The following is a 23,890-nucleotide window of genomic DNA, read 5'->3' as shown; positions in this document are numbered from 1 at the left end:
TCGGCGAGTCGCTGCAGGGCGTCCCGCGGATAGAACACGCTGCAGACACGGTGCGCCATTGGGGGAGGGGGCGGGGGAGGGAGCTGGGGGTTCGAGGCGGGGGAGGGGGCGGGGGGTTCGAGGCGGGGGAGGGAGCCGGGGGGTTCGAGGCGGGGGAGGGAGCGGGGGGTTCGAGGCGGGGGGTTCGAGGCGGGGGAGGGGGCGGGGGGTTCGAGGCGGGGGAGGGAGCGGGGGGTTCGAGGCGGGGGAGGGAGCGGGGGGTTCGAGGCGGGGGGTTCGAGGCGGGGGAGGGGGCGGGGGTTCGAGGCGGGGGAGGGAGCGGGGGGTTCGAGGCGGGGGAGGGAGCGGGGGTTCGAGGCCGGGGGAGGGAGCGGGGGGATCGAGGCGGGGGAGGGAGCGGGGGGATCGAGGCGGGGGAGGGAGCGGGGGGTTCGAGGCGGGGGGTTCGAGGCGGGGGAGGGGGCGGGGGTTCGAGGCGGGGGAGGGAGCGGGGGGTTCGAGGCGGGGGGAGCGGGAGCGGGGGGAGCGGGGATCGAGGCGGGGGGAGGGAGCGGGGGGTTCGAGGCGGGGGAGGGAGCGGGGGGTTCGAGGCCGGGGGAGGGAGCGGGGGGATCGAGGCGGGGGAGGGAGCGGGGGGATCGAGGCGGGGGAGGGAGCGGGGGGTTCGAGGCGGGGGGTTCGAGGCGGGGGAGGGGGCGGGGGTTCGAGGCGGGGGAGGGAGCGGGGGGTTCGAGGCGGGGGAGGGAGCGGGGGGTTCGAGGCGGGGGAGGGAGCGGGGGGTTCGAGGCGGGGGGTTCGAGGCGGGGGAGGGGGCGGGGGTTCGAGGCGGGGGAGGGAGCGGGGGGTTCGAGGCGGGGGAGGGAGCGGGGGGTTCGAGGCGGGGGAGGGAGCGGGGGGTTCGAGGCGGGGGAGGGAGCGGGGGAGGGAGCGGGGGGTTCGAGGCGGGGGAGGGAGCGGGGGGTTTGAGGCGGGGGAGGGAGCGGGGGAGGAGCGGGGGGTTCGAGGCGGGGGAGGGAGCGGGGGGTTCGAGGCGGGGGAGGGAGCGGGGGGTTCGAGGCGGGGGAGGGAGCGGGGGGTTCGAGGCGGGGGAGGGAGCGGGGGGTTCGAGGCGGGGGAGGGAGCGGGGGAGGGAGCGGGGGGTTCGAGGCGGGGGAGGGAGCGGGGGGTTCGAGGCCGGGGGAGGGAGCGGGGGGTTCGAGGCGGGGGAGGGAGCGGGGGTTCGAGGCGGGGGAGGGAGCGGGGGTTCGAGGCGGGGGAGGGAGCGGGGGTTCGAGGCGGGGGAGGGAGCGGGGGTTCGAGGCGGGGGAGGGAGCGGGGGTTCGAGGCGGGGGAGGGAGCGGGGGGATCGAGGCGGGGTAGGGAGCCAGGGTTCGAGGCGGGGGAGGGAGCGGGGGGGTTCGAGGCGGGGGAGGGAGCCGGGGGAGGGAGCGGTCAGTGGGTCAGATTAGTCGATCGGTCAGTGGGTCAGATTAGTCGATCGGTCAGTGGGTCAGATTAGTCGATCGGTCAGTGTCCCAGTTATAACCTGAACCTGCCCTTTCCCCCCCCCCATTGCCAGGCTCGGGGCCTGAACCTGGCGTGTGTCCGGACGTGTGTGGTGGTGGCGGAGGAGAGAGCTCGCATCGCGCTCACCCAGTCCTTTTCCAAACTCTTCAAGGACCTCGGCCTGTCCCCCAGGGCCGTCAGCACCACCTTCGGATCAAGGGTCAACATCGCCATCTGCTTACAGGTCAGTGCCAGCGGTCAGTGGCTCTCTGCCCCTGACCATCTGCTTACAGGTCAGTGCCAGCGGACAGTGGCTCTCTGCCCCTGACCATCTGCTTACAGGTCAGTGCCAGCGGTCAGTGGCTCTCTGCCCCTGACCATCTGCTTACAGGTAAAATGCCAGCGGACAGAGTCTCTCTGCCCCTGACCATCTGCTTACAGGTCAGTGCCAGCGGTCAATGGCTGTCTGCCCCTGACCATCTGCTTATAGGTAAAATGCCAGCGGTCAGAGTCTCTCTGCCCCTGACCATCTGCTTACAGGTCAGTGCCAGCGGTCAGTGGCTCTCTACCCCTGACCATCTGCTTACAGGTTGGTGGCAGTGGTCAGTGCCAGCGGACAGTGCTGGCCGAAGGGGGGCTTCTCAGCCCCCATTTTAAAAGCACGTCCTTATTATGAGTTTATGTTATTCTTTATCGAAATTGGGAAGCCGAGCCGATCAGAGGGCAGGAGTCAATCCCGGTCACAGGCCGGAGGAGCAAAACCGAGCGCTCTGCGGCGCCCCCACAGGCGGGAGGGCTGCAATTACAGCGTGACGCGTTTACATAGGAAGTCTGCGTTATAAATGTCGGCGTTTACCCCGGTGGGATAATTTCTCGCCCACTTCACACCTCCGCTCGAGCCCGCGATCGGGAGGTCTCCGTGCGCTGGCTGTTCCGATCGGGTCCCTCCCCCGGTGACCCCACTCCAGCGGGGTAACTAACGCCCCTCTCTTTCTCTCCAGGGAACCTCGGGGCCCGACCCGACCACGGTCTTCGTGGACTTGAAGGCGCTGCGTCACGACAGGTAAGCTCCGCGGGGAGAATCAATTTACCTGGGTGCCGGTCCCTGCTCCAACCTGCCGCTCTCCCTGGTTCACTCGAATCCTCTCCTCCTTACAGCCCGTCTGGTCCGTGCTGGTGTTTATGCTCCACACGAGCCTCCTCCCTCCCCACTTCATCTCACCCTATCACCATATCCTTCTATTCCTTTCTCCCTCATGTGTTTATCCGGCTTCCCCTTAAATCCATCTCCGCGATTCCCCTCGACCACTCCGTGTGAGAGTGAGTTCCACATTCTCACCGCTCTCCGGGTAAAGAAGTTTCTCCTGAATTCCCGACTGGATTTATTGGTGACTGTCTTATATTTATGGCCCCTAGTTCTGGTCTCCCCCACAAGTGGAAACATCTTCTCTGCGTCTACCCTATCGAAACCCTTGATAATTTTAAAGACCTCCATCAGGTCGCCCCTCAGTCTTCTCTTTTCCAGAGAAAAGAGCCCCAGCCTGTTCAATCTCTCCTGATAAATATATCCCCTCAGTTCTGGTATCGTCCTAGCAAATCTTTTTTTGCACCTTCTCCAATGCCTTTCTATCCTTTAAGTAATATGGAGACCAGAACTGTGCACAGTGCTCCAAGTGTGGTCTAACCAAGGTATATGGAGACCAGAACTGTGCACAGTGCTCCAAGTGTGGTCTAACCCAGGTATATGGAGACCAGAACTGTACACAGTGCTCCAAGTGTGGTCTAACCAAGGTATATGGAGACCAGAACTGTGCACAGTGCTCCAAGTGTGGTCCAACCAAGGTATATGGAGACCAGAACTGTGCACAGTGCTCCGGGTGTGGTCTAACCAAGGTATATGGAGACCAGAACTGTGCACAGTGCTCCAAGTGGGGTCTAACCCAGGTATATGGAGACCAGAACTGTGCACAGTGCTCCGAGTGTGGTCTAACCCAGGTATATGGAGACCAGAACTGTGCACAGTGCTCCAAGTGGGGTCTAACCCAGGTATATGGAGACCAGAACTGTGCACAGTGCTCCGAGTGTGGTCTAACCCAGGTATATGGAGACCAGAACTGTGCACAGTGCTCCAAGTGTGGTCTAACCAAGGTATATGGAGACCAGAACTGTGCACAGTGCTCCGAGTGTGGTCTAACCCAGGTATATGGAGACCAGAACTGTGCACAGTGCTCCAAGTGTGGTCTAACCAAGGTATATGGAGACCAGAACTGTGCACAGTGCTCCGAGTGTGGTCTAACCCAGGTATATGGAGACCAGAACTGTGCACAGTGCTCCGAGTGTGGTCTAACCAAGGTTCTTAAACTTCTTGAAAAACGTTTGTGTTTTATTTTAATAAAGAAAGAACTTGCATTTTTATGTCGCCTCTCACGACGTCCCAAAGCTTCACAGCCAATAAAGGACTTTTTTGAAGTGCACTCACTGTTGTAATGTAGGAAAAGCTTCAGCCAATTTGCGCACAGCAAGATCCCACAAACAGCAATGTGATAAATGAACAATTAATGTTTTTTTTAGTGATGTTTATTGAGAGATAAATATCGGCCCCAGGACACCGGGGAGAACTCCCCCCTGCTCTTCTTCGAAATAATGGCCGTGGGATCTTTTACATCCACCTGAGAGGGCAGACGGGGCCTCGGTTTAACATCTCATCCAAAAGATGGCCCCTCCGACAGCGCGGCGCTCCCTCGGTACCCGACCCTCCGACAGCGCGGCGCTCCCTCGGTACCGACCCTCCGACAGCGCGGCGCTCCCTCGGTACCGACCCTCCGACAGCGCGGCGCTCCCTCGGTACCGACCCTCCGACAGCGCGGCGCTCCCTCGGTACCGACCCTCCGACAGCGCGGCGCTCCCTCGGTACCGACCCTCCGACAGCGCGGCGCTCCCTCGGTACCGACCCTCCGACAGCGCGGCGCTCCCTCGGTACCGACCCTCCGACAGCGCGGCGCTCCCTCGGTACCGACCCTCCGACAGCGCGGCGCTCCCTCGGTACTGACCCTCCGACAGTGCGGCGCTCCCTCGGTACTGACCCTCCGACAGTGCGGCGCTCCCTCGGTACCGACCCTCCGACAGCGCGGCGCTCCCTCGGTACCGACCCTCCGACAGCGCGGCGCTCCCTCGGTACCGACCCTCCGACAGCGCGGCGCTCCCTCGGTACCGACCCTCCGACAGCGCGGCGCTCCCTCGGTACCGACCCTCCGACAGCGCGGCGCTCCCTCGGTACTGCACTGGGGAGTGTCAGCCCGGATTGTGGGGCTCGAACCCACAAACCTCTGACTCCGAGACGAGAAAGAGAGAGTGCGACCACTGAGCCACAGGAAAGACCCCTGCGCCCTCCCCAGCCTGCGTTAAGTCTGCCGATCCCACCCTGTGTTGGGTGGGTGGGTCGTCCTATATTTGACTGCAGTGCCCCTGGGTTGGAGAGGCGGGGGGAATGGTGTTCAGCCCGGGTCCCTGCTCCCCGCTGGAAAGTGGGTGAAAAGGGGACAGGATAGGTGGTGATGCCTCCCGTGGTTGAATAGCGTGTCGCCGCTCGCAGTCCCGGGCTCCGGGTGCGAGGGTGGGCCGGGGCCCATGACCCACCCCCGACCCCCCACAATCTCCCCCAGCGAGTCTCCCCCCAGCGACGGGGTTCAGGGCGGAGTGCGAGGGGGGGTCCGTTATGGGGGTCGCTGGAGTGGGTTCTAACAGAGCTGTGTTCACTGCAGGATCCGGCTGGTGGAACGAGGAGCTCCGCAGAGCCTCCCCCTCATCGAGTCCGGCAAGGTGAGTCCCCCCTCTCTGTCTCTCTCTCTGTCTCTGTCCCCTCTGTCCCTCTCTCTCTGTTTCTCTCTGTGTCTGTCTCTCTCTCTTGCCCCCTCTCTCTGTCTCTCTCTCTCTCTCTGTCTCTCTCTCTCTCTCTCTGTCTCTCTCTCTCTGTCTCTCTCTCTCTCTCTGTCTGTCTCTCTCTGTGTCTCTCTCACCCCCACTCCCTCTCTCGCCCCCCCTATGTGTGTCTCTCTCTCTCTCTGTGTCTCTCTCACCCCCACTCCCTCTCTCGCCCCCCCTATGTGTCTCTCTCTCTCTCTCGCCCCCTCTGTGTGTCTCTCTCTCGCCCCCTCTGTCCCTCTCTCTGTCTCTGTCCCCTCTGTCCCTCTCTCTGTCTCTGTCCCCTCTGTCTCTCTCTCTCTCTGTCTCTCTCTCTCTCTCTCTCTGTCTCTCTCTCTCTCTGTCTCTCTCTCTCTCTCTGTCTGTCTCTCTCTCTCTCTGTGTCTCTCTCACCCCCACTCCCTCTCTCGCCCCCCCTATGTGTGTCTCTCTCTCTCTCTGTGTCTCTCTCACCCCCACTCCCTCTCTCGCCCCCCCTATGTGTCTCTCTCTCTCTCTCGCCCCCTCTGTGTGTCTCTCTCTCGCCCCCTCTGTCCCTCTCTCTGTCTCTGTCCCCTCTGTCCCTCTCTCTCTCTTTCTCTCTGTGTGTCTCTCTCTGTGTCTGTCTCTCTCTCGGCTCCTCTCTCTCTTGCCCCCTCTGTCTTTCTCTCTCTCCCTCTCTGTGTGTGTCTCTCTCTCTCTCTCGCCCCCTCCGTCTGTCCATCTCTCTCGCCCTGTCCGTCTCTCTCGCCCCCTCCGTCTGTCCGTCTCTCTCGCCCGCTCCGTCTGTCCGTCTCTCTCGCCCCCTCCGTCTGTCCGTCTCTCTCGCCCCCTCCGTCTGTCCGTCTCTCTCGCCCCCTCCGTCTGTCCGTCTCTCTCGCCCCCTCCGTCTGTCCGTCTCTCTCGCCCCCTCCGTCTGTCCGTCTCTCTCGCCCCCTCCGTCTGTCCGTCTCTCTCGCCCCCTCCGTCTGTCCGTCTCTCTCGCCCCCTCCGTCTGTCCGTCTCTCTCGCCCCCTCCGTCTGTCCGTCTCTCTCGCCCCCTCCGTCTGTCCGTCTCTCTCGCCCCCTCCGCCTGTCAATCTCTCTCGCCCCCTCTGTCTGTCAATCTCTCTCGCCCCCTCTGTCTGTCAATCTCTCTCGCCCCCTCTGTCTGTCAATCTCTCTCGCCCCCTCTGTCTGTCTCTCTCTCTCGCCCCCTCTGTCTGTCTGTCTCTCTCTCTCGCCCCCTCTGTCTGTCTGTCCGTCTCTCTCGCCCCCTCCGTCTGTCCGTCTCTCTCGCCCCCTCCGTCTGTCCGTCTCTCTCGCCCCCTCCGCCTGTCAATCTCTCTCGCCCCCTCTGTCTGTCAATCTCTCTCTCGCCCCCTCTGTCTGTCAATCTCTCTCGCCCCCTCTGTCTGTCTCTCTCAAACATACGAATTAAGAGCAAGAGTAGGCCATTCGGCCCCTCGAGCCTGCTGTGCCATTTGATAATGATCTGATTGTGACCTCAACCCTACTTTCCCATCTACCTACTATAATCTCTCGTGCTCTCTCTCTCCCACCCATCCACCACCCACCCCCTCAGGCTCTCCTCAATCCCAGCCCCTGCTTCTCACCCCCACTCCGCACACAAGCCCCCCCACCACCACCGAAGCTCCCTCACTTATCCCTCGACCGACCGGCCCCCTTTTCTCCAGCAGGGCAGGACGGCTTGACCCCCCCCCCCCCCTCCCAGACCCTCGCCTGAGCCCCACACGCTGAGCAGGAAAGGCCCAGGCTACATCCCCGGCCTGTGCTGAGCTCAGTCGGAGCGGCTACACGTGAGCCCCATCGCCCCCGAGTTTCGGGGGAAACGGGTCGGGGGGAAATCAGCCAGAGCTCCCTCTCCTCTTCACTATTGAGAGACCCCCCTCACTGGAAAGTGTTGTGTGTGTGTGTGTGTGTGTGTGTGTGTCTGAGTGAGGACGTCGGGCCAAAACAGGATTTGGGGGGGTGGGGGGGTTCTGTGCGATGCCCCCTGTGGTTGAATATCCCAACACTCACGATCCGGACTCTCGCACGACGATCGTTCCCTGGCGGAGGGTGAAACTGGCATCCCTCTGATAAGCAGGACCCCCTTTCCCGTCTCCAGTGCCCCCCTCCCTCCCCTCCCCACCTCCCGAGTCTCGTTACTGTGAACCTCCTCTCTCTTCTCGTGCAGATGTTACCAGGAGTCCGGGTGATCATAGTGAACCCCGAAACCAGGGGGCCTCTTGGAGATGCGCACCTGGGGGAGGTGAGTGAACTGCTGGGCCTCGGGACCCTGCCCCGTTCGCTGGGATTGTTCTGCTCTGAGCAGAGGAGGTTAAGGGGGGGAGATTTAACGGAGGTGATCAAAATTGCGAGGGGGTTTTGATCAGAGTCGATGGGGAGAGACTGTTTCCCAACTGGCAGGAGGGTCGGTAACCAGAGGACACGGGTTTAAGATAATCGGGGAAAGGGCCAGAGAGGGGGGGAGATGAGGAGAATGTTTTTTTTTTAACGCAGCGAGTTGTTCTGATCTGGAACTCGCTGCCTGAAAGGGGCGGTGGGAGCAGATTCAATAATAACTTTCGAAAAGGGGAGTGCTGCAGGATTGTACGATTATAATAACCCACCCTTCTCTCTCTCTCTCTCTGTCTGTGTCTGCGTCCTGAGATCTGGGTGAGCAGCCCCCACAGCTCCAGCGGATACTACACCATCTACGGGGACGAGTCGCTGCAGGCCGACCACTTCAACACCCGGCTAAGCTTCGGAGACGTCCACACCCTGTGGGCGCGGACCGGCTACCTGGGCTTTGTCCGCAGGACGGAGCTCACCGACGCCAGCGGAGGTGAGGACGTGGACCCGATCGCACAGCGCCTTGCGCCGCCTCAGGGCGTCCCAAAACGCTTGGCGGCCAATCAGATCCTTTCTTTCTCCTTGAAGTGTCACGTGGGAAACGCCAATTTGCGCACAGCAAGATCCCACAGACAGCAATGTGATAAATGACCCAGATCATGTGTTTTTTTTTAAAGTGATGTTGGTTGAGGGATAAATATCGGCCCCCAGGACACCGGGGAGAACTCCCCCCCCCCCCCCCCCCCCACCCCCCCCCGCTCTTCTTCGAAATAGCGGCCGTGGGATCTTTTACGTCCACCCGAGAGGGCAGATGGGGGCCTCGGTTTAACATCTCATCCAAAAGACGGCACCTCCGACAGTGCAGCGCTCCCTCGGCACCGACCCTCCGACAGTGCGGCGCTCCCTCGGCACCGACCCTCCGACAGTGCGGCGCTCCCTCGGCACCGCCCCTCCGACAGTGCGGCGCTCCCTCGGCACCGCCCCTCCGACAGTGCGGCGCTCCCTCGGCACCGCCCCTTCGACAGTGCGGCGCTCCCTCGGCACCGCCCCTCCGACAGTGCGGCGCTCCCTCGGCACCGACCCTCCGACAGTGCGGCGCTCCCTCGGGCACCGCCCCTCCGACAGTGCGGCGCTCCCTCGGCACCGCCCCTCCGACAGTGCGGCGCTCCCTCGGCGGCGCTCCCTCGGCACCGCCCCTCCGACAGTGCGGCGCTCCCTCGGCACCGACCCTCCGACAGTGCGGCGCTCCCTCGGGCACCGCCCCTCCGACAGTGCGGCGCTCCCTCGGCACCGCCCCTCCGACAGTGCGGCGCTCCCTCGGCACCGCCCCTCCGACAGTGCGGCGCTCCCTCGGCACCGCCCCTCCGACAGTGCGGCGCTCCCTCGGCGGCGCTCCCTCGGCACCGCCCCTCCGACAGTGCGGCGCTCCCTCGGCACCGACCCTCCGACAGTGCGGCGCTCCCTCGGCACCGACCCTCCGACAGTGCGGCGCTCCCTCGGCACCGCCCCTCCGACAGTGCGGCGCTCCCTCGGCACCGCCCCTCCGACAGTGCGGCGCTCCCTCGGCACCGACCCTCCGACAGTGCGGCGCTCCCTCAGTACCGACCTTTACCGCGGCTGGTGCTATGTCAGTTTAGCGATGAATTAATTCAAACGTGGTTTTGACGGGCCTGTGGTTGCTCTCTCTCTCTCTCTCTCTGTAGATCGACACGATGCACTTTATATAGTCGGAGCTCTCGACGAGACCCTGGAGTTACGTGGACTTCGCTATCACCCCATCGACATTGAAACTTCCGTCTCAAGGGCACACAGGGGCATTGGCGAGTGGTAGGTGCACCTGTCATCTTGAACTGCGAGTGTAAACGGTGCCGCCGGGGAGAGGGGGAGAGGGAGGGCGTGGGGACCAGTGCTGTTTGACAGAAGAGAAACCCGAATGTCACTCGCACATGGATAACACTGTCACTGAGAACAGCACCTGGGCACAGGATCCAATGGGGTGTGTGTGTCTCTCTCTCTTCCTCCCCCCTCTGTCTGTCTCCCCGTCTCTCTGTTTGTCTCCCCGTCTCTCTGTCTGTCTCTTCCCCCCCTCTGTCTGTCTGTCTCTTCCCCCCCTCTGTCTGTCTGTCTCTTCCCCCCCTCTGTCTGTCTGTCTCTTCCCCCCTCTGTCTGTCTGTCTCTTCCCCCCTCTGTCTGTCTGTCTCTTCCCCCCTCTGTCTGTCTGTCTCTCCCGTCTGTCTGTCCTCCCCCCCTGTCTGTCTGTCTGTCCCTCATGAACGCACAATCATCAGCAAAGTGATGGAAGGTGTCGTCGACAGTGCTATCAAGCAGCACTTACTCACCAATAACCTGCTCACCGATGCTCAGTTTGGGTTCCGCCAGGACCACTCGGCTCCAGACCTCATTACAGCCTTGGTCCAAACATGGACAAAAGAGCTGAATTCCACAGGTGAGGTGAGAGTGACTGCCCTTGACATCAAGGCAGCATTTGACCAAATGTGGCACCAAGGAGCCCTAGTAAAATTGAAGTCAATGGGAATCAGGGGGAAAACTCTCCAGTGGCTGGAGTCATACCTAGCACAAAGGAAGATGGTAGTGGTTGTTGGAGGCCAATCATCTCAGCCCCAGGACATTGCTGCAGGAATTCCTCAGGGCAGTGTCCTAGGCCCAACCATCTTCAGCTGCTTCATCAATGACCTTCCCTCCATCATAAGGTCAGAAATGGGGATGTTCGCTGATGACTGCACAGTGTTCAGTTCCATTCGCAACTCCTCAAATGAAGCAGTCCGAGCCAGCATGCAGCAAGACCTGGACAACATCCAGGCTTGGGCTCATAAGTGGCAAGTAACATTCGCGCCAGATAAGTGCCAGGCAATGACCATCTCCAACAAGTCTAGCCACCTCCCCTTGACATTCAACGGCATTACCATCGCCGAATCCCCCACCATCAACATCCTGGAGGTCACCATTGACCAGAAACTTAACTGGACCAGCCATATAAATACTGTGGCTACGAGAGCAGGTCAGAGGCTGGGTATTCTGCGGCGAGTGACTCACCTCCTGACTCCCCAAAGCCTTTCCACCATCTACAAGGCACAAGTCAGGAGTGTGATGGAATACTCTCCACTTGCCTGGATGAGTGCAGCTCCAACAACACTCAAGAAGCTCGACACCATCCAGGACAAAGCAGCCCGCTTGATTGGCACCCCATCCACCGCCCTAAACATTCACTCCCTTCACCACCGGCGCACAGTGGCTGCAGTGTGCACCATCCACAGGATGCACTGCAGCAACTCGCCAAGGCTTCTTCGACAGCACCTCCCAAACCCGCGACCTCTACCACCTAGAAGGACAAGAGCAGCAGGCACATGGGAACAACACCACCTGCACGTTCCCCTCCAAGTCACACACCATCCCGACTTGGAAATATATCGCCGTTCCTTCATTGTTGCTGGGTCAAAATCCTGGAACTTTTTTTTAATTCATTCACGGGATGTGGGCATCGCTGGCGAGGCCGGCATTTATTGCCCATCCCTAATTGCCCTTGAGAAGGTGGTGATGAGCCGCCTTCTTGAACCGCTGCAGTCCGTGTGGTGAAGGTTCTCCCACAGTGCTGTTAGGTCGGGAGTTCCAGGATTTTGACCCAGCGACGATGAAGGAACGGTGATATATTTCCAAGTCGGGATGGTGTGTGACTCGGAGGGGAACGTGCAGGTGGTGTTGTTCCCCATGTGCCTGCTGCTCTTGTCCTTCTAGGTGGTAGAGGTCGCGGGTTTGGGAGGTGCTGTCGAAGAAGCCTTGGCGAGTTGCTGCAGTGCATCCTGTGGATGGTGCACACTGCAGCCTCCCTAACAGCACTGTGGGAGAACCTTCACCACACGGACTGCAGCGGTTCAAGAAGGCGGCTCACCACCACCTTCTCAAGGGCAATTAGGGATGGGCAATAAATGCCGGCCTCGCCAGTGACACCCACATCCCATGAACGAATAAAAAAAAACTCACTCACACCTTAAGTTCATTGTGTGTATGTGTCAGAGGGGTTTTTGAACATGGAGACCGTCAATCCCGCCCCCTTTGCCTGCAGTTTTCTATTTGTTCTCGGCATGTGGTGGCCGCTGACCAGGCTGCCCTGAGAAGGCCGTGCCTTCAGCTGCCTAGCCCCTAAGCTCTGGAATTCCCTCCCTAAACCAGAATTCCACAGAAGGCAGTGGAGGCCAAGTCATTAGATGTATTCAAGAAGGAGATAGATACAGTTCTTAATGCTAAAGGGATCAAGGGATATGGGGAAAAAGCGGGAACAGGGGACTGAGTTAGACTATCAGCCATGATCATTTTGAATGACGGAGCAGGCCCGAAGGGCCGAATGGCCTATTCTTGATCCTATTTTCTATGTTTCTCTTTCTCTCTCCCTCCCCCTCTCTCGCTCGCGCTCTCTCTGTCTCTCTTTCTGGCTGTCTCTCACAAGGATCGAGTCCCGCGCCTGGCGGGGGAGTGCGGATTGAGTCCCGCGGAGTGCGGATCGAGTCCCGCGCCTGGCGGGGGAGCGCGGATTGAGTCCCGCGGAGTGCGGATCGAGTCCCGCGCCTGGCGGGGGAGTGGGGATCGAGTCCCGGGGAGCGCGGATCGAGTCCCGCGGAGTGCGGATCGAGTCCCGCACCTGGCGGGGGAGTGGGGATCGAGTCCCGCGGAGTGCGGATCGAGTCCCGCACCTGGCGGGGGAGTGGGGATCGAGTCCCGCGGAGTGCCGATCGAGTCCCGCGCCTGGCGGGGGAGTGGGGATCGAGTCCCGCGCCTGGCGGGGGAGTGCGGATCGAGTCCCGCACCTGGCGGGGGAGTGGGGATCGAGTCCCGCGGAGTGCCGATCGAGTCCCGCGCCTGGCGGGGGAGTGGGGATCGAGTCCCGCGGAGTGCCGATCGAGTCCCGCACCTGGCGGGGGAGTGGGGATCGAGTCCCGCGGAGTGCCGATCGAGTCCCGCACCTGGCGGGGGAGTGCGGATCGAGTCCCGCGGAGTACGGATCGAGTCCCGCGCCTGGCGGGGGAGTGCCGATCGAGTCCCGCGGAGTGCCGATCGAGTCCCGCACCTGGCGGGGGAGTGCGGATCGAGTCCCGCGGAGTACGGATCGAGTCCCGCGCCTGGCGGGGGAGTGCGGATCGAGTCCCGCGCCTGGCGGGGGAGTGGGGATCGAGTCCCGCGCCTGGCGGGGGAGTGCCGATCGAGTCCCGCGGAGTGCCGATCGAGTCCCGCACCTGGCGGGGGAGTGGGGATCGAGTCCCGCGGAGTGCGGATCGAGTCCCGCGCCTGGCGGGGGAGTGCCGATCGAGTCCCGCGGAGTGCCGATCGAGTCCCGCACCTGGCGGGGGAGTGCGGATCGAGTCCCGCGGAGTACGGATCGAGTCCCGCGCCTGGCGGGGGAGTGGGGATCGAGTCCCGCGGAGTGCCGATCGAGTCCCGCGCCTGGCGGGGGAGTGGGGATCGAGTGTGGGCTCCTAATATCTCTCTCGCTCTCTCTCTCTCCCCAGCGCTGTCTTCACTTGGACCAATCTGCTGGTGGTGGTGGTAGAGTTGAGCAGCTCGGAGCAGGAAGCCCTGGACCTGGTCCCCCTGGTCACGGACGTGGTTCTGGAGGAACATTACCTGATTGTCGGAGTGGTGGTGGTCGTGGACCCGGGAGTCGTGCCCATCAACTCTCGCGGCGAGAAGCAGCGCATGCACCTGAGGGACAGCTTCCTGGCCGATCAGCTGGACCCCATCTACGTGGCTTACAACATGTAACGCTGGTCCAGGGCCGGGGCGGGGGGGGGAGATGGGGCCGGCGGGGTGCTGTCGGGGGCACAGACTCTACGTTCTAACCGATAGATGACGGAGGGCCATCGCCACGAGATGGCAGCCGAGACTTTGTGTGGGCGAAGCCCTCTTTCGGAGTCATGGGGAGTGGGGGGGGTGGGAGGGAAGAGGAGGGGAATTCTGACATATTTAACATGAAGTTTAACACTTGCAGTTAATTTCCTTGTTCCGGTTTGCTGGCTGGGGAGGAGGAGGAGGAGAGGGGAGGGGTTCATGGCGACCACAACAGACCGTCTGGCCCTGGACAGGGTGAAACAGACGTCGTCTGACCCCGGTAGAATCGTAAAAACAGCAACGGCGGCCCCCTCTCCCCCTCCCAGTTTACACGACCCGTTACCCGACCTGTCGTATCTCTGACAATCGCGGGGCCGGACGGGAGCTCGCCCAGCAGCACCCTCTGGGGTGAAGTGGCGGCGGGCGGGCGGGCGCTCGCGAGAACTCGTCGACCCGGCGGGAGGAGTCGGCTCTGCGCCCGTGAACCCTCGTTAAAACGGTGGCGTGGGGGTTGGGGGGGGGTTCTACGAGCGAGTATTGTCAGTCAACCCCCCGCGGGGCAAGGGCGTAACCTCCCACCCAACGACCCATCGGATTAACCCCTGCCCTGCCAAGCTGAGAACCGTAATACCGATGAATACATTTCAAGCTGTATAATGATGTATGAAGCTTTACTTCTCGCTCTCTCTTTTTTTTTTATATATATATATATATATATAAAATTTATTTGACTTAAGGATTACAAGAGATCCCTTAACTCTGACATCTCCCCTTTTGCACGTGACCTGGACTGGTATTGTACTGTACTGTATGTGGCGAGGACTCTGGGGGAGATACATCCTTGTATACCGAGGCCTCGCATTTCAAAACCTCGACCGTGTAAAATGCGGTCCGTTCCCTCTCTTCCCCCTCCCCCCCCTTTGCAGGAAATTAGGTATAAAGGGATCCATTGCGAACCCTGATTTTGTGTCTCTCCCTCTCTCGCCTCCTGGACCGGGTAAGAGAGACCCCAATCCCCAAACAACAGCGGAGCGAGAGAGAGAGTCCTGACAAAAGTGTCAACGACCAGACGTTAAATGTTTCTCTCTCTCTCTCTCTCTGCGCAGACGCTGCCTGCATTTTCTATTCTTGTTTCTTACTTAGGTGTGGCTGTGAGACCCGCTCCTCTGAGCACAGCCCGAGTCTTAAGATACTGATCCCACCAAACTAAGCACTTTGCTGCTTTCTAAACCGCCCCACCCATTTAACTTGAATCTGACGCACTGCGTGCACATTTTAATCATAACTTGATCTTAAGGGAACGGCCCCGCCCGGGGGTCGAGAGCAGCAGAGACATCGAGTGACGGCGTTAAAAACAGTCCTCCCGAACACAAAGCTTCCAATTCTCGTTACCTGGGACAAAACAATCTCCTGAACACGTTTGCGGATGTAATATTTGGAAAAAAATCCTTCTGTGTCCTTTCGGTTTCACGCCTTGTAAACTCAAATCTCTTCCCAGATTTTCAATCCCATCGGGACTCGACACTGGGTCATCCCTTCGGGTGCCTTGGCCGTGTCCAGTTGTAAAGCTATCTCCCATCAATACTCAGTGACCAACATCAAATCAGCTCCAAGAACCCTTCCATTTGACAGTGTGTTTGTGCGTGTACGTACGTCATTATCTGCGTGTCAGTGTGTTTGTGCGTGTCACTATCTGTGTGCGGATGCGTGTTGGTGTCTGTGTGTGTGTGTGTCAGTGTGTGTAGTGTCAGTATGTGCAACGTGTGTGCCAGTGTGTGCATGTCTGTGTTGGTGTTATTGTGTCGTGTGTGTGTGTGTCGTGTCTGCGTCAGTGTCTGTGTGTGTGTGTCGGTGTGTTGTATCTGTGTGTGTCGGTTTGTCGTGTCTGCGTGTGTGTCGGTGTCATGTGGGTGTGTGTCGTGTCTGTGTGCGTGTGTGTCAGTTTGTCGTGCCTGCGCGTATCGGTGTCTTGTGTTGTCTCTGCGTGTGGGTGTCGTGTCGGTGTGTGGTGTCTGCATGCGTGCGTGTGTCTGCGTGTGTGTGTTAGCGTACGGCTGCATTACCTCTTGTGACAGCAGAGAGATCTGAATGCTGGTCATTGCCTCAGACTCGGCCTGTCATTCACTGCACCCCACTCAAGCTGCTTTTCCAATATCCCAGGCTCGAAACACTCGAGGCTTTTCGCTGTTCTGGCACCACGAGGATTCGTCTCACTAACGCCTATGTGTATATGTATATAATATATATAAAATATACATAATAATTAAGGACATATACAGTGACCGCAAACATTTTGTGGGGGGGGGGGGGGGCGTGGGGAGGGAGGGGAGTTTAATTATTTAGATCATCTGTGTAATACATACCGTTGTGGCATACACTGACCTGTAGCCTCGTGTACTGTCTTTTTCTTGGCCATGAATAGTTGAAAGCATAAAATTAGGGATTTTGAGATTTGTGTGCAGCATACCGTGCACTGTAATACTAAGTGATGTTTGCTAAGGTACCTGCTCGCTGGGACGGGGAAACGACTGAGAGACGGCCCGTCTGTGTGTGAACGCACCTGGATTTGGTGGGGCGTGTTCTGCTAGTCCTGCGGACCGGCGGGCGGGCGAGCCCGCAAGGCACCGACACTTCTCTTGTTCACGTGAACGCGAGAACGCGTTGCCATCCGTTTCTTTTTAAAGAGGCCCGGGGTTTCCCCCCCTGAAAATAATTCGGGACGAGTCTCGAGGTTCAGAGGAAGCTGGGATGCGTTCTCAGTTTTCGAGACCTGTCTCTGGACACGATCTGACCGACTGTTTTGCTGAGTGCACCTACCTCCCCCCCCCGCCCCCCCGCCCGCCTCGATCTGACGTAGCTGCTCCCCGTTCCAAGTTAAGTCCGCGTGTAAATCATGTTTCTTCAATGATTCATTGCAAGATCCATCGAACTACAACCCCTGCTCGGGACGGGGGAGTGGCCCACCGAGTTATCCACGCTTGGGATTTTACTGCCCCGGGTTTTTGAGGGTTTAAAAACTCCTCCGTACTGCGGTGAAAATGTTGGTGTTCGGAGCAGATCCGGCAGGAATGAATCTCTCTCTCTCTCTCTCTCTCTCTCGGCCTACAGCCCCCAGAGCAGGTATTTGCTCTGTGTGGGGGGCAGAGGGGCTGGACCGTTTAACAAATCGCACAGCCTGCGAGAGCTCGAGGCCGGGCCGGGCCGGTCGAATTTCAGTTGTGTGAAATGTCGGGTAACAAGCTAATGTTTTGGGCCTAGGCCACACTAACACAGAGCGTTCTTTAATTACGATACATGCGTTGAAATATCTGATCATTTTTTGATCATCTGTTAGGTCATTATATTCACCTTGACATTTTTTTTTCCTTTTTTGTACATTTGTGATAATTACTGTTTTTATATTTCAACAGCTGAAAATTAAAGGCTTTTATTTTTGCTGCACCCCGATTTTATTTTTTGCGCTTGCTTTGTGATCCTCTCGCTCAATGAGGTCGGGGGGGGCCCTGTGTTTCAAACTCTAATCCGTTCCACGTTGGCCGAATTAGAGGGCACGGTGAGCTGTGGGAGAGGCTGGTGGAGTGGGCAAGCAGGTGGCAGAGGCAGTTCAGCGCGGAGAGCGTGAGAGAGAGAGAGAGAGAGAGAGAACATTTCTACAGCACCTTTCGAAACCTCGGGACGTCCCAAAGCGCTTCACAGTCACTGTTGAGATGTAGGAAACGTGGCAGCTAATTTGCTGCCGCGCACAGCAAGATCCCACAGACAGCATGAAATAAATGACCACATCATGCAGTTTTTTTTGTAGTGATGTTGTTTGAGGGATAAATATCGGCCCCAGGACACTGAGGAGAACTCCCCCCCCCCCCCCCCCCCCCCCTACTCTTCTTCAAAATAGTGGCCGTGGGATCTTTTACATCAGGGCTGGAGCGCTTCAGCTATGAAGAGAGACTGGGAAGATTGGGTTTGTTTTCCTTGGAGCAGAGGAGGCTGAGGGGGGACATGATTGAGGTGTACAAAATTATGAGGGGCACAGATAGGATGGATACTAAGGAGCTTTTCCCCTTCGTTGAGGGTTCTACAACAAGGGGACATAGATTCAAGGTAAAAGGCGGGAGGTTTAGAGGGGATTTGAGAAAGAACTTTTTCACCCAGAGGGTGGTTGGAGTCTGGAACTCACTGTCTGAAAGGGTTGTGGAGGCAGGAACCCTCACAACATTCAAGAAGCATTTGGATGAGCACTTGAAATGCCATAGCATACAGGGCTACGGACCAAATGCTGGAATATGGGATTAGAGTAGACAGGGCTGATGGCCGGCGCGGACACGATGGGCCGAAGGGCCTCCGTGCTGTATAACTCTATGACTCTAACTTGAGAGGGCAGACGGAGCCTCGGTTTAACATATCATCAGAAAGACTGCCCCTCCGACAGGGCGGCCCTCCGACAGCGCCGACCCTCCGACAGTGCGGCGCTCCCTCAGCGCCGGCCCTCCGACAGCGCGGCGCTCCCTCAGCGCCGCCCCTCCGACAGTGCGGCGCTCCCTCAGCGCCGGCCCTCCGACAGTGCGGCGCTCCCTCAGCGCCGCCCCTCCGACAGGGCGGCCCTCCGACAGCGCCGACCCTCCGACAGCGCGGCGCTCCCTCAGCGCCGGCCCTCCGACAGCGCGGCGCTCCCTCAGCGCCGGCCCTCCGACAGCGCGGCGCTCCCTCAGCGCCGGCCCTCCGACAGCGCGGCGCTCCCTCAGCGCCGGCCCTCCGACAGTGCGGCGCTCCCTCAGCGCCGCCCCTCCGACAGCGCCGGCCCTCCGACAGTGCGGCGCTCCCTCAGCGCCGGCCCTCCGACAGTGCGGCGTTCCCTCAGCGCCGCCCCTCCGACAGCGCCGGCCCTCCGACAGCACCGACCCTCCCTCAGCGCCGACCCTCCGACAGCGCGGCGCGCCCTCAGCGCCGGCCCTCCGACAGCGCCGGCCCTCCGACAGGGCGGCCCTCCGACAGCACCGACCCTCCCTCAGCGCCGACCCTCCGACAGTGCGGCGCTCCCTCAGCGCCGACCCTCCGACAGGGCGGCCCTCCGACAGCACCGACCCTCCCTCAGCGCCGACCCTCCGACAGGGCGGCCCTCCGACAGCACCGACCCTCCCTCAGCGCCGACCCTCCGACAGGGCGGCGCTCCCTCAGCACTGGCACTGGGATTGTCGGTATGGATTTTGTGCTGAAGTCTCTGGAGTGGGGGCTCGAACCCACGACCTTGTGCCTCAGAGACGAGGGTGCCTTACCCATAGTCCCTCGGCTGACACCACAGGACATTATGGGTAAAAAGAACAATGAAAGGAAGTATATCCTAAACAGGAAAGACTCTTAACAGATTGGAGGAACAGAGAGATCTAGGGGTCCAGGCACATCAGTCTTTAACGCTGGGAATAACGGGCGAATGGGATTACACAGAAATTACAACTCAGAAACCGGCCATTCGGCCCATCAGTCCTTGTCTGTCGTTACCTTCCACACAAACAGTATCCTAATCCCATGTTCCCATCGTCCTTTTTCCCTCAACCATTGATTGAAGCAGAGATCATGTCAATCACTAAGTCCTGTTGTGCACTTCACAGCCTCTCAACCCTCTGGGTTAATAACTTTCTCCCGCTCTCGGATATTTACTCTTATATCTGTGTCCCCCCTGTTCCGGACCCCTCAATCAATGCAAACAGTCTGTTTCTGTCTACTCTGGCCCATCTCGTCCTAATTTTAAACCTCTGTAAAGTCTTTATATTTATTTATATTCCCTCACACCAGCCCACACCCTAGTGAATCCGTGCTGTACCCTCACTATCACCTCAACAATAATGTGTCTTTATACAGCCCCTGTAACGTAGTGAGACCTCCCCGAGACGCTTCACAGGAGCGATTATCAAATACAATTTAACACCGAGCCACATAAGGAGATATTAGGGACAGGTGACCAAAAGCTCGGTCAAAGAGGGAGGTTTTAAGGAGCGTCTTAAAGGAGGAGAGAGAGAGAGAGGCGGAGAGGTTTAGGGAGGGAATTCCAGAGCTCGGGGCCCGGGCAGCTGAAGGCACGGCCGCCAATGGTGGGAGCGATGGAAATCAGGGGATGGGCAAGAGGCCAGAATCGGAGGAGCGCAGAGATCTGAGGGTCGTAGGGGCTGGAGGAGGTTACAGAGATAGGGAGAGGGAACGAGGCCATGGAGGGTTTTGAACAGGAGGATGAGAATTTTTAAATCGAGGCGATGCCGGACTGGGAGTCAGTGTGGGTCAGCGAGCACAGTGGGGTGATGGGTGAACGGGACTCAGTGCGAGTTAGGATACGGGCAGCAGAGTTTTGGATGAGCTGGAGTTTACAGAGGGTGGAAGATGGGAGGCCGGCCAGGAGAGCACCGGAATAGCCGGGTCTGGAGGGGACAGAGGCACGGACGAGGGTTACAGCAGCAGATGAGCTGAGGCAGGGGGCAGAGACGGGCGATGTTATGGAGGTGGGAGTGGGCGGTCTAGGCAATGGAGCGGATATGTGGTCGGAAGCTCATCTCAGGGTCAGATAGGACACCGAGATTGCGTACAGTCTGGTTCAGCCTCAGAGAGTGGCCGGGGAGAGGGATGGAGTTTGTGACGAGGACCGAAGACAACGGCTTTGATCTTCCCAATATTTAATTGGAGGAAGTAGCGGCTCATCCAAGATGGGGCATCACCCAAAACAGATTAAGTGGTCATTTATTCCAACACTGGTTTACGTGCGACAGTACTGGTGGCTATGCTGTCAATAGTGAGTTGTATATGATATCACTAGATTAATTCCTGGGATGAGAGGGTTGTCCTGTGAGGAGAGATTGAGTAGAATGGGCCGATACTCTCTGGAGTTTCGAAGAATGAGAGGTGATCTCAATGAAACATATAAGATTCTGAGGGGGGGCTTGACAGGGTAGATGCTGAGAGGTTCTTTCCCCTGGCTGGAGAGTCTAGAACTAGGGGGCATAGTCTCAGGATAAGGGGTCGGCCATTTAAGACTGAGATGAGGAGGAATTTCTTCTTGAGGTTGTGAATCTTTGGAATTCTCTACCCCGGAGGGCTGTGGATGCTGAGTCGTTGAGTATATTCAAGGCTGAGATTGATAGATTTTTGGACTCTAGGGGCAATCGAGGGATACGGGGATCAGGCGGGAAAGTGGAGTTGAGGTAGAAGATCAGCCATGATCTGATTGAATGGCGGAGCAGGCTCGAGGGGGCCGTAGGACCGACTCCTGCTCCCGTTTCTTATTATCGGTGCCTGCACTGGCCCGTGCGTGACCATCCATCCCGGCTGACGAGCGACTTCATCCGTATCTATCCCGGGTTCGCGCGACGGCCCCTCGCTCTCGACGACGTCCGCTCCCACAAAGGAGGACCCCCCCCCCGAAATTTGAAAACGTCCTCCAAAATGGCGCCCAAGTTGGCCAATTCCGAACGTGGGCCATATCTCCTGGACCTCTTTCGCTTCGATGGGTCCGGAACCCTCCCAATTTTCATCCTTTCGTCAAAGAGGCAAGGTAAACATCACGAAAGGGAGTTGGGGTGGAGGGGAAGGCGAATAAATCCAAGACTTGGATCCAAATTTGGTTGAAACCGAAAAGGGAAAATATTCCCACTGTAACCTCTCCCACAATACGTCCTGGGGGAAAAGCTGAAGTACTTTGGGTGGCGTTGGGCGAGTGGAGTCCATTTAAGGAGAGTAATCTTTGCCCCTCTTCTTCCCCCACCCCCTCCCCCTCCCCCTCATTCGACCAGACGACGGTTTGAAAACGACCGTTTGAAAAGGGCGCGAACGGCGGGCGCCCGGACGGAGCGCGGAGGGATAATTCTCTCACACACACAAACACACAAAAAAAAACCTCCTCCCCCCAACGACAAAAAGAAACAAAAACGTTGAAATCCAAGGGGCTGAAAACGACGATAAGTAGGTTTTATATATTTTTAAAAAGCTCGATTCTAATCGGGGACTATTTCCTGGGCGGATTCGCCCGATGTGGGAGGAGGAGGAGGAGGGGGGGAATTCGGCGGCCGGTCACGTGGGACGAGGGGGGCCGCGATTACGTCAGAGGAGGGGGAAAAAAAGCCGTTGCGGGGGTTTATTTTTGAATTTTTAAAAAAAATTTTGGCGCTCGCGGGGTTTTTTTTTTCTTTTTGTTCGCCGGAGGGAGTGAGTGAGAGTGAGTGAGGGAGGAGTGAGTGAGTGAGAGTGAGGGGGGCGGGCGGGACCGGGGAGCCGGGCCTCTCTCTCTCTCTCTCGCTCGCTCACTCTCGGCGGCGGCGGCCGGATGGTGCAGGCCTAGGCCCAGGCCCTCGGCTTGGGGTAAGAGGGGGAGCTACCGAATGAATTGAGCGGCCGCCGGTGATCGGAGGTAAATTATTTATTTATATATATATATATAGAAACAGATGGTATTTTCTTTCGGGGAGGGAGGGAGAGAGAGAGAGAGAGAGATGGGAGGTAGGCCGCAGGCTTCGGAGAGAGAGTGGGGAGGGAGAGTGTGTGGGGGAGGAAGGGAGGGAGTGAAAGTGAGAGGAGGGAGGGGGAGGGAGAGAGAGAGGAAGGAAGGAAGGAGGGGGAGGGGGAGTGTGTGGAGGAGGGGAGGGGAGTGTGTGGAGGAGGGGAGGGGAGTGTGTAGGGGAGGGGAGGGGCAGTGTGTGGAGGAGGGGTGGAGGGGAGGGAGGCAGGAGTGGGGGGGGGAGGGAGGCAGGGGGAGTGTGTGGAGGAGGGTGGGGAGTGTGTGGAGGAGGGTGGGGAGTGTGTGGAGGAGGGTGGGGAGTGTGTGGAGGAGGGTGGGGAGTGTGTGGAGGAGGGTGGGGAGTGTGTGGAGGAGGGTGGGGGGGTGGGAGGCAGGGGGAGTGTGTGGAGGAGGGTGGGGAGTGTGTGGAGGAGGGTGGGGGGGTGGGAGGCAGGGGGAGTGTGTGGAGGAGGGTGGGGAGTGTGTGGAGGAGGGTGGGGAGTGTGTGGAGGAGGGTGGGGAGTGTGTGGAGGAGGGTGGGGGGGTGGGAGGCAGGGGGAGTGTGTGGAGGAGGGTGGGGAGTGTGTGGAGGAGGGTGGGAGGAGGGTGGGGAGTGTGTGGAGGGGGGTGGGAGGCAGGGGGAGTGTGTGGAGGAGGGTGGGGGTTGGGAGGCAGGGGCAGTGTGTGGAGGAGCGTGGGGGGGAGGGCGTGGGGGCAGGGGGAGTGTGGGGGGGGGAGGGCGTGGGGCAGGTGGTGACAATGACGGTAGTGGCAGTTTGGGGGGAGAGAGTGTGTGTGGGGAGCAGGGAGGGGGTGAGTGTGGGTGGTTGAGGGGTGGAGAGAGTGAGGGGTAGGTAAAGGTGCTGGGTGAAGGTACAGTGGGTTATGTGGGTGAGGTGTGTGTGTGGGTCCTGTGTTATGGAGTGGGTACAGTGGGTTGTGTGGGTGCTGTTATGGAGTGGGTACAGTGGGTTGTGTGGGTGCTGTGTTATGGAGTGGGTACAGTGGGTTGTGTGGGTGCTGTGTTATGGAGTGGGTACAGTGGGTTGTGTGGGTGCTGTGTTATGGAGTGGGTACAGTGGGTTGTGTGGGTCCTGTGTTATGGAGCGGGTACAGTGGGTTGTGTGGGTGCTGTGTTATGGAGTGGGTACAGTGGGTTGTGTGGGTGCTGTGTTATGGAGCGGGTACAGTGGGTTGTGTGGGTGCTGTGTTATGGAGTGGGTACAGTGGGTTGTGTGGGTCCTGTGTTATGGAGTGGGTTGTGTGGGTCCTGTGTTATGGAGCGGGTACAGTGGGTTGTGTGGGTGCTGTGTTATGGAGTGGGTACAGTGGGTTGTGTGGGTGCTGTTATGGAGTGGGTACAGTGGGTTGTGTGGGTGCTGTGTTATGGAGTGGGTACAGTGGGTTGTGTGGGTGCTGTGTTATGGAGTGGGTACAGTGGGTTGTGTGGGTGCTGTGTTATGGAGTGGGTACAGTGGGTTGTGTGGGTGCTGTGTTATGGAGTGGGTACAGTGGGTTGTGTGGGTCCTGTGTTATGGAGTGGGTTGTGTGGGTGCTGTGTTATGGAGTGGGTACAGTGGGTTGTGTGGGTGCTGTGTTATGGAGTGGGTACAGTGGGTTGTGTGGGTGCTGTGTTATGGAGTGGGTACAGTGGGTTGTGTGGGTGCTGTGTTATGGAGTGGGTACAGTGGGTTGTGTGGGTGCTGTGTTATGGAGCGGGTACAGTGGGTTGTGTGGGTCCTGTGTTATGGAGTGGGTACAGTGGGTTGTGTGGGTCCTGTGTTATGGAGTGGGTACAGTGGGTTGTGTGGGTCCTGTGTTATGGAGTGGGTACAGTGGGTTGTGTGGGTCCTGTGTTAT

At 59.2% G+C, this 23,890-nt stretch overlaps 2 protein-coding genes across 3 annotated transcripts in view; both read left to right on the top strand.

The window, feature by feature from the left end:
- LOC137314977 (disco-interacting protein 2 homolog B-A-like) overlaps positions 1-17,001 on the top strand; it is an 18,113-nt gene extending 1,112 nt beyond the window's left edge. Inside the window, exons 2-9 of the mRNA XM_067979941.1 lie at positions 9-50; positions 1,559-1,729; positions 2,487-2,548; positions 5,247-5,304; positions 7,565-7,639; positions 8,041-8,215; positions 9,426-9,549; positions 13,242-17,001. Coding sequence (XP_067836042.1) covers positions 9-50; positions 1,559-1,729; positions 2,487-2,548; positions 5,247-5,304; positions 7,565-7,639; positions 8,041-8,215; positions 9,426-9,549; positions 13,242-13,494 — 960 coding nt within the window. The 3' untranslated portion in view covers positions 13,495-17,001. The remainder of the gene's footprint in view (positions 1-8; positions 51-1,558; positions 1,730-2,486; positions 2,549-5,246; positions 5,305-7,564; positions 7,640-8,040; positions 8,216-9,425; positions 9,550-13,241) is intronic.
- A 4,639-nt stretch (positions 17,002-21,640) lies between these two features.
- LOC137314976 (cyclic AMP-dependent transcription factor ATF-1-like) overlaps positions 21,641-23,890 on the top strand; it is a 32,998-nt gene continuing 30,748 nt past the window's right edge. For both annotated transcript variants that reach the window (XM_067979935.1, XM_067979936.1), the window contains exon 1: positions 21,641-21,943. The gene's annotated coding sequence lies outside the window, so the exon portion shown is untranslated. The remainder of the gene's footprint in view (positions 21,944-23,890) is intronic.

This window comes from Heptranchias perlo, unplaced genomic scaffold (assembly GCF_035084215.1).
Source record: "Heptranchias perlo isolate sHepPer1 unplaced genomic scaffold, sHepPer1.hap1 HAP1_SCAFFOLD_528, whole genome shotgun sequence".
Lineage (NCBI taxonomy): Eukaryota > Metazoa > Chordata > Chondrichthyes > Hexanchiformes > Hexanchidae > Heptranchias > Heptranchias perlo.
Note: the sequence above shows the minus strand (reverse complement) of the source record. Positions and strands in the feature narration are given on the sequence as shown.